The 13,870-nt window shown below is 40.2% G+C and overlaps 1 protein-coding gene across 4 annotated transcripts in view; it reads right to left on the reverse strand.

The window, feature by feature from the left end:
• Window positions 1-436: 436 nt before the first annotated feature.
• LOC131972114 (IQ motif and SEC7 domain-containing protein 1-like) overlaps window positions 437-13,870 on the reverse strand; it is a 139,900-nt gene continuing 126,466 nt past the window's right edge. For 3 of the 4 annotated variants that reach the window (XM_059333878.1, XM_059333880.1, XM_059333879.1), the window contains 6 exons: window positions 12,097-12,222; window positions 11,053-11,152; window positions 10,652-10,813; window positions 10,116-10,292; window positions 5,451-5,500; window positions 437-4,137 (listed from right to left, as the gene is read on the reverse strand). In XM_059333878.1, the coding sequence (XP_059189861.1) occupies window positions 3,610-4,137; window positions 5,451-5,500; window positions 10,116-10,292; window positions 10,652-10,813; window positions 11,053-11,152; window positions 12,097-12,222 (1,143 nt within the window). In that variant the 3' untranslated portion in view covers window positions 437-3,609. The remainder of the gene's footprint in view (window positions 4,138-5,450; window positions 5,501-10,115; window positions 10,293-10,651; window positions 10,814-11,052; window positions 11,153-12,096; window positions 12,223-13,870) is intronic. The other variant, XM_059333881.1, reaches the window with a different exon arrangement.

Consider the following 13,870-nt stretch of genomic DNA (forward strand, 5'->3'; position numbering starts at 1 on the left):
GAGCAAATGTTTCTTAAAGGAAATTCTGAGCTGCAAAGCAAAATGGAAATATGTCCAAGAAAATATGCAATCCAAGAAAATAATCCTCACTTTCACAGCTTCAGAGAAGGGATTTCAAACGGAGAGGTCAGATTAAGAAGAATCATTCTCACTTTTGGCCCATAGGTGGTGTGATGGCACAGATTTTCCTTTTCATTTTAAAGCACTTTACTGCATGCCCTCTAGTGGAAGTGAGCAATATTAAGTAATGGAAAGTCATGCTGGAGTCTGGAAGTGGAAGATACGGGAGCCTAAAGATAAGGCACTAATGCAAAATGCATTATACAAAATGGAGGAAAAACAGTCTAGTTTCCCTTTGATTCACACTGAGAGCTGACTCAATAGGACACAAGATTTTCTACTTCATGTACACTGGAGAGCAAAAACAACACATGTGTACCATAAGTCATATATTTGTTTATTTTGCGTTCTCAACATTGTCACAGTTGAAGTTTTACAATAACTGGGGTCTTACTGACTCACTACTCACTGTACAAACAGAATGCACATATAAATGAGGCCATTCTTGTCTTTTCCTTTTTTTTTTTTTTTTTTTTTTAAATGTGTCTCACGCCAGACTGAACAGCTTGCAGCAGGATGTGTGTATGTTTATCTGTGTGTGTGTGTGAAGGGGTTGCATGTATGAAAAGAGAGCTGGATGTAAATGGCAGCGGACTTTCTAACAGTCTGTTTTTTTATTTCTACAGCAAAATGTCAGTTCACGACAGCTGCAGGCAGAGACAATCGATATGTTCATATATCACCCCTCGTATCCATCTGTGAGGTTATGTATATACATCCTGATCATAACTGCAGATATCAGAATAGAGCACTGATCATATACACATTATGTACAGCTGTGTTAACCCCCGTCTTGGTCCCTTTACAGCTTCATAAAGATAAACCCTCCTTCCAAGCAGTTCATCACTTTGCACACCAAAATCCCATATTTACACGATGAAAGCCCTCAGAAACAGAAGTGCAATGTTCTTTATGTTTGTAATTTACACAATGGCTTTGATGAAATGCATGCCGAGCTTGAATAACTACCAGTCTAACATGGAGCAACAAGAACACGTCAACATCAGGAAATTCCAAATTAAAATCAAAACCAAAAGTCAAAATTGATAGGCTGATTTTTTTTTTCTCCCCATCAGCTCACAGTGAATAGGACACATGATGATCCATGCAGTGCATTGTTGGGGTACTTTCTCACAAAGAATGACTGGAGACAACTGAAGCACTACAACACACACCAAAATAAACAGATTCCTCGGTTTTACATCATCCCACGATTTCAGAATTAATAGCAAAATATATGAAATCAATGGAAAGACACATTCAACTGATCATTATATGTGATATGTCTGCCATCTGAACGTTCCTTCTTAATTCACATGAGGAGAAATGTGTGAGAATAAGCCTGACTTATGGCAATGGTTTTCTTTGTGAATGTTAAAATACATTTACAACCTGAATATTGGGACAAACAGTTTACTGTCACTAGTTTACACACTAGAATAGACTCTTATTTGTAGAATGTAGAAAGTTATTCTTTACATATACCCAGTTCCTTTGTTCAGTTTGCATTTTGTATATTATAACTGCATTTCCTGAAAAAATGAAAGTGTTCTTTCATATGTGCTTATCCAGCAAAATATTTCTGTTCAGCCCAAAGAGAAGCATATTCCTTTTATTAAAATATATATACACATTCCTCTTTCCATTGTGAACTGTGTAAGTAAGTATTTATATATTCTTAAATGAAAAAAGATATTTTTTTCACCTGAATCTCGTTCTGGACAACAAGATAACAGACTTCCACTCTCAGTACAAGTCTGCATTTTCTGAACATGATTGCACTTAAACTTGCTATGGTAACACTGATTTGTTATACAATGTGCAGAGGGATAGCCTCACATTAATAACATTACATGCAAAAATCACTTACTAGACATTCCACTGAACTCCAAGTCTGTGCCTCTCATAAGACCACGAGGACAGCCACACATTAATTTACTGAGAAAGACTCTGACAGGGGTCAAAAACAAAAAAATAAATAAATAATGATGCAACATGAACGAAAAAAAAAAACGCACAAATTGGAGGGACACCTTGCTTGTTCTTAATGTACAAAATCATTACAAAGATATTGCACATATGATAGAAAAAAGATGAAAAAAATACTTCACTGTGTAAGAACTGATTTTATTCACTCACCACACCTTGTTGGTGAATAAAAAAAATATACTAAACAAGGCAAAAAAAGATTTCAAAAGTGTTTGTTTTTTTGATTTAAGAGCGGAGAAAGCAGCTGTCGCATATCTTAAAGGCAACAGACTTGACGTGTTCAATGCTTTTCGTGGGTCCGTTTGTAACATTTGAACTTTGAGTGTATTTAAAATGTCTTTTCAGGTAATCTTTGTTACTTTTTACAGTTTGAGCAGCCACGGTATGAGACGTAAACTGAGATTAAAACAACCGACGACGAGCCCAGTTTATCATTCATGAAAGTTGACAGGAAAAGTCTGCTTTGAGGCCTCAGCTGTGACATCACAGCGTACCGAGGCCCATATATGCAACAGCTGCCATCCAGAAGCTCCTTCTGATCCGTTTGAAAGGCAAAAATTCCAGAATAGATTATAGGCCGGACTGAATGGGAGTTCACTCCTTTCAGATCTACATCCTGTTACCACAGAGTCAGTATAATACTGATAAAATTCATTTTTGCTGATAATAATAATTGTAAGTATAATCTTACAAATTACTTTACGCACAATATACTGTACATGAAGTCTTGACTAAATAGATTATGCATTAATAATTGGCACATTTATTTATGAGAGCTAGGAGACAACACATATAGCTGTCATCTACAGTAAATACAGCACTAGAACTACAATGACTGAGACTCAGTTGTTTACCTGTCCTTTGATTTAAGTTAGTGTGAAATGATTATATCTAGGTTGTTCACTACATATGAGCTCTACGGGAGGCAACGACAAATTGCATTCATATGATGGGAGGATCTGCAAACCAAAGAAAGTCGACTTCTGAAAGGCTGTGCACGAGAAATGATGCCATCATTGTGACAGAGAAAACAGTCAGCCATGTTCTCGTCTCAGGTGGTCTTTCCTCCTGATTATGTGAAGGTAAGACGGGATATTGAAGGAATGAAGCAGTGGGGGAGCGGCTTGTTGAGAGAGCTTTTCTCCACAGCCGTCACGGCCGGCCGGGCGGTGTGTGTGTGTGTGTGTGTGTGTGTGTGTGGAAAATGCTAGAGCATCTTCCTGTACAGAACCCCGCCCACAAAAAACGCTGATGGGGCCAGGCCCATGATCAGGCAAACTAGTAAAAGGCCCCTGGTGGAAGATTTGTGTCCGATTTCCATCCTGCATATTAGTTGGACCTGGAGGTGAAAAAGGTGGCTGCGTGTGATTGGTTCCCATCACAGCAGCGGTAAAACACAGTGGACAGGCCATAGAGTTCTGCTGTCAGTCCCTTTGGTGTAAGCAATTGTCCCTCCTTTATCAAGTCCCCTCCTCGCTCCTCCTCTCCGTGTGAGGAGCATCACACTACGGTGCTGATGCCACTGTGTTTCGGTTTAGGTCCGCCAGGTGCCGAACCTTGCTGACTGTGATGGTGAGGGGCATGCTGGGAGTGTGAGGCGTGATGGGGATGCTGGCTGTAATGGCTGTGCTGTGAATGGGGCTGTTGGTGAGCGTGTGCGGCGTAGCCCGGGTGCTGGTGGTACTGCGTGTGAGGAGGGGGGTGGTAGTGGTGGTGGTGGTGGTAAGGCGGCGGGTTCTGCGGGACTTGGCAGTACTGCGAGTGGTGACCGTGGAGCTGGACTGTGTGTGCTACCTGTGCTGTGTGGTGCAGGTTGGTGGGGTGGGGCTTGTGGGATATGAGAGTGGGCTGACCCGGGGCGGGGAAAGGGGAGTGGCTCTGGGATGACGGTTTGCCTCGCTTGCTGCCAAAGAGCGACCCAAGGATGGAGGTCGATGCTGAGTTAGGGATGGAGGGATGGCCGCGGGGTGCGCCCTCACGTGGGGTGGTGGCTCTCCGGCGTGTGTGTGGACTGCTAATGATGGACCCCTGCAGGCGGGAAAAAAAGGTAACAGCATGTCCGTCAGACACTGTACACGTGCTGCTGCACAACAGCTACTAAACTACAGCTACAAGGCACCAGCAGGATGAATTCACAGCTTTCTTATTTTAGATAAACAAGTAGCAAAATGTTATAGGGCATGCAAATGAGAAACTAAAAATGTTGTCATGGTAGGCAGCAGCAACACTAGGAATAATTCAGCTTCAAGATGAAGGGAGCCTGTTTTCTGCTGTAAAGAGACTAACTGGCTTCAAACCGTAAATCTGTAACAAGAGTAATTACATAAATACCATCAGGAGCATAAATAATGACATCAACACGGGTAGAAAAGACAACATTTCATCTTCATTTCAGTCAGTGTGCCAAACCCTCTAAGAGTCACACATGCAACTTGTTACAATAGTTTCCACATGCAGAGGATGTGACAGGCAAACTCAGCATCCACACGTTAGCATTCAACTAGAAGTCAGAAGGCAGGAGGAACTAAGCTCTGGTGTGCAGACTTTACAACAGGCCTGGACACTTTTCCTCCACTTTTAAGGTCCAACACTGCTCACTATCCAGGTTTGAATTCTCCTAAAAAAAAAAAAAAGGCTTTTCCTTTAGTGCATGCTTCATCTACGACTGGAGAAAGACAACACGACGTCTTTGAAAGCAGAATGAAATTTTCAGGGTCCCAGACTTCAACCCAACACATGAACTCATGGACACATGGAATGAGGGAAAGATGAATGAATGAAATCCACATCTTTTTTATAAGTCCGTGTGAAGCCCATCAGTAGACCTCTCACTATGAAGGCTACGTTCCTCCCTGAACCTTACAGCATTTAAGAGAAGTTGTGGATAAGGGAAAAAAGAAAGGAGGCTGCAGGAGATGAACAGTGTCCTAGTGTCTCACAGAGCTACCACCCTGCCACTGAAAAAAAGAACCAAATGAAAACCGCTTGGATGTGATTGAATGAAAGACAGAGACAGGCGACAAGGGGAGGGATCAGAGGAGGGATTAGTAGAGTCATGCTTGTTTGAAGATAAAGTGTATATTGGTCATATAACATGACCAAAACAGGAGATCTCTGGCTTCCAAAAAAGGGGGGCAGGATCAGAGGCAGGCAACCCATGCATGCACACTAACTGAGGCAAGCAGGTTTATAAGGCATCCCAGGAAGAAAAATAAATGATCCAAACAAATGGACTGAGTCTATGAAGCAAAGAAGGTGTAAGACCAAAAATAAATGGTGTGTTTTCACAGTGCACATCATCACATAGAGAGTAGCTTGGATACCAGCTGCTTCCAACTTACTTCCATATTGCTGTCTAGTGATCCTGCACTGCTGCGACGCCCCCGCTTGCCTGCCCGAGACATGCAATACCACAGATTAGAGATCGACAGCACTCCTGGATTGACTACACACGTTTAGGCCGCCCACCAGTCCCGAAGGGGGCAGTGCAGTGGATTGTGACTGTGAGTAAGGTCCAAATATGGGCGGGAAGGGGGGGGAGCGCGTTCAGGCCTGGGAGGGTGGTGGGTGACAGGTGGCTAACTGTAAAGGCTGAAAAACTAAAGCTGCATTGAAATTCAGTGATTTAAGCCTTAAAAGCGCACTTCGAACTGCTTAAAATTTTGAATTAATTTCTATAAATCACAACAAATATGGACTCATCAAGTCTGGCAGACCAAGGAAATGTCCAAAAGTGAAGTTTGACTAAAATATTGCAGGCTACTTTTTTGATGCCAAAACCAAATTTTCTCAGATTTTTCGACTTGATAGGATAATGACAACCCGTTTGTTAAGATGAGGATTTTCAAAAGGTTGGCGAAAAGCCAGTCTCAGTGACAGTCACGAAGGAGGAGACACATCAAAAGCAATACAGTGGCTGTTGCACATGGGATGTACAGGCATATACAGGTCTGAGGGCGAACAGAGCACTTTTTGCCGTTGTTAGGCACACTCAGCCAATGATACATGACCAATAATCACACATAAACAGGAAAATACCTGATGTGTATGGAAATAACACAGTAAATACACATGAAATGGGAGTATGGCAGGAAAGGAAAAAGAAAACACTTAACAAAAATGACCCCACTAACATGCTACATCCTGCATCCAAAAACACAGGACACAGGAGGGCGAAGGGACTTCTACAGGCTTCTTCTCTGACTGACCTATCATTTCCCATTGCGGTAGTGATCATAAGAACAAAGCGTATTGTATTACCAACAGTGAGGCAGACCCCTGACTGGATTTCATTTTGTTATCGTGTTAATCACCCGATAACTTCACATAGCTGTTATCTGTAATGAATGAAATGTATTCTTGCTTCAGAGACAGAGCGGCTGCGCTAAACACTGATATTCATGGATGTGGAATGACTTTAAACGCCAAGACTGAAGCTAAATCTTGATCTTGTTGCTGCTTAGGAATGGTACACATCAGCACTGGTTTGTTTGGTTCACAAATATACGTGAGAGGAAATGGCAAATGGTGTTTGATAAAACGTAACGGAAGATTATCATGAAATGTATTTGAGTAAAACCAACTTAGGAGTGCAAAAGTGTGAGGTAAAAAAAAGAAGAAGTGACGATTAAAAACATGAATGGAAATGTTCAGAAATAAAACTCATCCAGATGATCAGGGGGTGAGAACTGCCCGTCAATTTCATTCATCACTGAGAAGACAAATCTGCATTTCTTCTTCTTAAATCGGTCTATATTCAGTCTTGGAATAGTAAAAAGGTGGAGCACACCTTCAGTCACGGCTAAAGCAAAGTATGCTGAGGTTAAACATCATCAGAACAAACTATCCAATCATGAGTGAGTTATATAGTGGATTTAAAGGGATAGCTTGGATTTATTGAAGTGGGGTTAAATGAGGTCCTTATAGTGTAATATCTAAAGTAGACATCTGTCCACACAGCCTCAGCTGAAGAAGCAGGCAGGAGTAATGAAGGGGGCAGCAAAAACTATAATTGTCTACTATATTTAAAATATGTTAACTACTTTACATTGCCAACAGACAGTTTGAGTTGATGCAGGGGGAAACAAAGCCGTTTTCTATGCTCTAAATCAGCTATTCTCAACCTTGGGGTCGGGACCCCAATTGGGGTCGCAAGATGATTTCTGGGGGTCGCCAAATCATTTTGGAAGTCAGCTCTGTCTCCACTGTGTTAAAGTGTTCATGTGTTTTAGTCTTTTAGGTCTTTTTTTTGGGGTCATTTTGTGTTTTTTTTGTCATTTTGTGTCTTATTTGGTCATTTTGTGTCTTTTTTTGATCATTTTCTAGTCAATTTGTGTCTTTTTTGGTCATTTTGTTTCCTTTTTTTGGGCATTTTGTGTCTTTTTTAAGTCATTTTGTGTCATTTTGTGTCTTTTTTAAAATAATTTTGTGTCTTTTTTGGTCATTTTGTGTCTTTTTGGTCATTTTGTTACCTTTTTTTGGTCATTTTTGGGTCTTTTTTCAGTCATTTTTGTGTGTTCAAGTGTTCATGTGTTTTAGTCTTTTAGTCTTTTTGGTCACCTAATGTCTTTGTGTTGTTTGGGTCATGTTTTTTTGGGTCATTTTGTGTTTTTTTTGTCATTTTGTGTCTTATTTGGTCATTTTGTGTCTTTTTTTGATCATTTTCTAGTCAATTTGTGTCTTTTTTGGTCATTTTGTTTCCTTTTTTGGGCATTTTGTGTCTTTTTTTAGTCATTTTGTGTCTTTTTTGGTCATTTTGTGTCTTTTTTGGTCACTTTGTTTCTTTTTTGGGTGATCTGAACTGTGCGTGTGAGATTCTGTTCAGTGAGCGGGGGTCGCGGACAACATGCATGTTAAATTGGGGGTCGCGACTCAAAAAGGTTGAGAACTACTGGTCTAAATCAAAGCCACCAGACTCCATTGACAAAAACAGTAATTTTACAGAATGCAGGAGTTGCTGGTCTGCCTTGATTGTTTAATTTGTGTGTGTATTGTGTGACTTTGGTGATTTAAAGGTATAGTTTCGATTCACCAATGTCACACAACGATACAAACAAACTAAAATAATGAGGCGGAGGTAGAGCAGCATCTCCCCTCTTCTGTGAGGTCAAATGAAAATGTTTTTGTCAATGTAGTCTAGTGCAGTGATTCCCAACCTTTTTCTTGAGGGACCCACATTTTTACTATTGTAAACTTTGCAGACCCCCCCCCCTCCTTGGGGGCTAGCTCGCCGAGTTTTTGCCGAACAGTGATGTGACACATATCTTTGTAATCAGCGTAGTTTCTGCTTTGACGGGACACCAAGTTTGTGTGGACTTTAATAACAATTAGTAACTATAGGCCAATATCAAATCTGCCATTTCTGGGGAAAATCATTGAAAAGGTTGTTTTTGAGCAAATTCATGCATTTATGATGCAAAATAATCTTTTTAACACATTTCAGTCTGGATTTCGGCGACACCACAGCACTGAGACTGTACTTATCAAAGTCTTAAATGATATTCATCTGAACACTGATGCAGGAAAATCCTCTGTCCTGGTTTTACTGGATCTCAGTGCTGCATTTGACACAGTTGATCATAACATACTAGTCAGAGACTCAGCCTATCCTATTTATATTTTTATTTCTATTTCCCTGTTTTAATTGACTCTTTTTACTGTTTTCAATTGTGTCTTGCTGTTTTTAATGTTTATGTAAAGCACTTTGAATTACCTTGTGTTGAATTGTGCTATACAAATAAACTTGCCTTGCTTTGCCTTGACTTTCGATTTTAAGAGGTTTAAATTTACGCTAAATTACTTAGCAGACATTCAAACGTGCATGAAGCCTTGCCATGTGTTGTGAGCTTGTAGATTGGCTTTTTTCAAATGTATGGGTATAGTTGTATATATTTAACCCGTTAGATTTATTACACGCCTTAAAATCAAGAGGGCTTTGCGACCCCCTGTGGATCTTTGGGCCCCCCCTGGGTTGGGAATCACTGGTCTAGTGGCTTCGATTAGAAAGAATGGCCTCTCCTCCCCCAACATCAACATTAACAGGGATGTCTGAGAGCAAGGTAAAGTGGTGAAAATATTCTAGTTATAGCGTACATTTATATTTATATTCATTTTTTTTAGGTGGTGTAAATACGTTGATGGTTAGTGGTAACTAGCTCCTGCCTACTTCTCTCAACTGGTGGGTTGTTGACTGCCATCTACTGTAGGTAATACGAAGACTATGACCTCATTCAACCCCACTCCAATAAATCTGAACTATCCCTTTAAAGGAACACTCCACCGTTTTTTCATATTAAAACATGTTATTCGGTCAAGTAAGACGAGTTGATACAGACCTCTTGCGTCTCAATGCGTGCACTCAATCGCCCTGGCGCGCGGCGCTACTTGGCTAGCACGTAGCTTAGCCCAGTTCATTCATTAGGATCCAAACAGATGGACAGTTAGAAGCGACCAAACTCCTCCACGTTTTCCCTATTTAAATACAGCTACACGAGTAGTTAAACGACCAAGTATGGCGACACAAAATAAAACGTGGCGCTTTTCTAAGCGGATAAAAAGGAGAACTATAATGTATGGCGGAATAGCACTTGGGAGCACTTCGACTCGGCGCAGTAATATCATCACTCCTGACGGAAGTGAGAGGGAGCGGAAGTGATGATATTACTGCTTCTAACTGTCCATCTGTTTGGATCCTAATGAATGAACTGGGCTAAGCTAAGTGCTAGCCAAGTGGCGCCGCGCGCCAGGGCGATTGAGTGCACGCATTGAGACGCAAGAGGTCTGTATCAACTTGTCTTACTTACCCGAATAACATGTTTTAATATGAAAAAACGGTGGAGTATTCCTTTAAAGGGGAAACACTTAAGTCAATGTATGGTGCCGTGAAACAACATTTTGCTATTTTTATCCCCTCGACATCATCACAGAGAGGTGGATGACAGAAGGAGACAGAAGGACTTTTCCGTTAGAAGAACCGGCTGGTAGAAACAAAGACGTTTTGGCTGTACCTGCTTCGGAGAGGTCTCGCAGGGAGCTGCTGAGGGCGCTCCTCTTCAGGCCCTCACCCATGGCGTAGGTGTCATCCAGACTGGCGCGGTTCATGTTGCCGTTGCCAGCTTCCTTCTTCAGACCGGAGCTCTGGGACATGCTGGGCCTCACCACCCCCTTCTGCTTCTCCAGCTCAGCTGCAGAAAGGAAGCCAAGGAAAGACTGAGGTAAGTGGCAGCGGTTTTACATCTCACTCTGGCCAACGAATGACTGTAGAACTTCTACATTTTCCACCTTTCCCTGTCTGAGACACTGAATGCCCACTATTGATCTGCATAATTTCCAACATCCTGTTTTTAGTCGTCGTGACGGAATTGCTTTTTAAATATCCTGCTTTTTGGAGAAAAAAAAAAACTGTTCTCCCGTCTTCTAGCCATCCGGTGAACCCTGTAAACATTCTCCCTCATAAAGTGCCGCAGTTGAGTAATGAGGACCATGCCCTGTTTCTACTTTGGTAGACAGAGTAAGAGGGGGGATGGGAGGGGAAAAAACTCACACTCTATTCTGTATTTCTCCATTTCCTGGACCTCGGCAATGGACTCTCGTAGGTCGTCTGTGAACTTCTTGCGGTCCTGGGGGTTGGGCGCATTAAAGTTGATGAGGACTTTGATGTCTGCACCTGGTATCGCTGATGTAAGTCTGATTCCATTTGGGTAATCTGGATGGTGGCAAAGAGAGGGAGAGACACTTACACATGGGCCATTGATCAAAACCAAGTTAAAACACATTGAGCGAATCTTTCTGAAGTTTGGAGAGTATAAACAATGTCACAGCCCATTGGTTTGACCTTCCATTTCAGCTGGATGTGTTGCTGCGCTGAATCAAACCCTGTGATGTAAACACTGTCAGCCAACATGCCACAGGCACAAAGGCAGAGCAATGGGAAATGCCACTTACACTGATTTTCAAACAGCATGACCTGCATCCCATACAGAGAGAAGGACTGTCTGAAGCTGTATGTCACAGAGTTCTTCTTCTTCTGGAAAATCTTGGTTACCTGAAATCATGAAAAGAGAATAGTTTAAAGCAGGGGTCTCAAACTCAAATTGCCTGGGGGCCGCAAAGACACCAAATGACGAAAAAATACATAGAATTACCAAAAAAGACACAAAATAATTTAAAAAAGACACAAAATGACCCAAAAAAGACACAAAATGACCAAAAAACCCCACAAAATTAGAAAAAAAGACACAAATTGATTTAAAAAAGACACAAAATGACCCAAAAAAGACACAAAATGACCAAAAAACCCCACAAAATTAGAAAAAAAGACACAAAATGTTTTAAAAAAGACACAAAATGACCAAAGAAAGACACAAAATGACCAAAAAAACCCACAAAATTAGAAAAAAAGACACAAAATGATTTAAAAAAGACACAAAATGACCCAAAAAAGACACAAAATGACCCAAAAAAGACACAAAATGACCAAAAAAACCCACAAAATTAGAAAAAAAAGACACAAAATGATTTAAAAGACACAAAATGACACAAAAAAGACACAAAATGACCAAAAAACCCCACAAAATGACCCAAAAAAGACACAAAATGATTTAAAAAAGACACAAAACGACCCAAAAAAGACACAAAATGACCAAAAAAACCCACAAAATGACACAAAAAAGACACAAAATGATTTAAAAAAGACACAAATACCAAAAAAAGAGACACAAAATGACCAAAAAACCCCACAAAATGACCCAAAAAAGACACAAAATGATTTAAAAAAGACAAATACCAAAAAAAAAGAGACACAAAGTTACCAAAATAAGTAATTAAAGGGACCTTCCACATTAAACTTTCATATCAAGGTGGGGGCCACAAAATATCGTCTTGAGGGCCGCAATTGGCCCGCGGGCCGCGAGTTTGAGACCCATGGTTTAAAGGTTTCTCCAAGGAGACACGATGAGAAGGAAAGAGAGGACAGCAGAGGGCTTTTACCACTAGGAGGTCGTTGAACAGGAAGATCTCCCGCTGGTGCAGGCCCAGCTTCTGCAGCTTGTTGGGGTCTGGCACTTCAAACAGACGGCAGTAACACACCAGCCGGCGATGAGGCAGCGACAGCACCTAGAGGCAGAAAAAAGAGCACAGATACCAACACTTCAGAGGTCATTATGGCCTCAGTCCAAAAGGTAATAAGGAACAGAAGTCACCTCTTCCCCTTAGCAGAATTTAACCCTATAAAGCCAAGTGTATCATATTTGATACACAAGTTTTTGAGACCTAAACATCATCAGTGTGATATTTTTTTCCTGAAAAACCTGATGTATACATGTGTTGAAGAAAAAAAAACTGAGCACAAAATTGCACAAAAATACAAGATATAGCAAAAATGATATGCAGATTCCACTGGTGGATCAGTCATTGCTGCGTGAAAACTTCATATCAGCAGATGTATGATGTTGTGTTATATGGAAAGAAATATTTTGCATGTTTGAGGAAAATGTTAAAAGAAAGTAAAGTCTTAAAAGGTTAAAAATGTTGGGTTTTATATGTTTTTGCTAGTTCAAGAAAAACAAACTGTGAGCAACAAATTGCACAAAAAGAACTGATGTATCAAATATGATACAAATTAAAATCATATATGCCTATTGTTTTTAGATTTTTTTTAAATGATCTGTCAGCAGGTTCAATAAACACTCCAGTTTAAAAAAAAATTTTCTGGCAATTATTTAATGGTTCAGGCTTTATAGGGTTAAAGAAGGTGAAGCGAAAGGACGACAGATTCCAATTTCTTACGTGTTTTGCATTCTTCCTTGTGTTCACAGTGATGTATGTGGTGACATTTTGGATACTTATGTTTTGGGCTGCAGCTGACCATTAAGGGCACAGTTACACATGAGCAAATGCAGGCCAGTGACTGAGGCAATAATCACCGTCAAAGTTTACCAAAGCTGAACTTTGCAAAGTTGCAAAGATTTGCCCCTTTGCTCAGAAAGAATGGAGGTGAACAGGAAGTAAATATTCTAAAATATCAATTTTACATGCGTGACCACGCCTGAATTGTTCTGTTGCACAACTGAAAATAGTAAAAAAAAAATACTATTACGATCATCTCAAGCTGTTTTTTTGGGTAAAGTTTGGGGTACACTGTTGATGCACAACATGGCTAAAAAAGGACCCACGTTTATTTCCCCTGGTATTTAATGCTGCTGTGTTTCTGTGCTATCTGTTTTGATATCAACTTATTTTATGAGAGAATATTCTAAGTATGTTTAAATATCTTGTTTTTGATAAAACAGATCATTATTTTCATTTTGTTTCTAATAATTTATGAAGAAAAAACGATTTTGTATTATTACATAGCTAACTACTGGGCTAAGTAGCTTGCTAAGCTAACAACTTAGCCAAGAAGTTAGCTAAGTAGTTAGCTTAGCAAGCTACTTAGCTAAATACTTAGCCAAGAAGTTAGCTAAGAAGTTAGCTTAACAAGCTACTTAGCTAAAAAATGGATATGGCTCATTTTTCACCCATGTTGTGTATTAGAAGAGTAGTGACAGAAAAAGGGATTCTATTCAAAATAAATAAAGGAAAACATAAAAATTATGATGAATGATGATCAAAAACAAACTAATTGAGGAAAACCTGGAATACTGAATGATGAATTATTGCAAAGATATAGAACATAAAAACTGTCGGGTCACTTTAGACCCATGTTGTGCATCAAAGGGTTAAGTTTTAAGTGTGGGCACAATAAGCTCAGGTTCGCACTATT

Source organism: Centropristis striata, chromosome 5, assembly GCF_030273125.1.
Source record: "Centropristis striata isolate RG_2023a ecotype Rhode Island chromosome 5, C.striata_1.0, whole genome shotgun sequence".
Lineage (NCBI taxonomy): Eukaryota > Metazoa > Chordata > Actinopteri > Perciformes > Serranidae > Centropristis > Centropristis striata.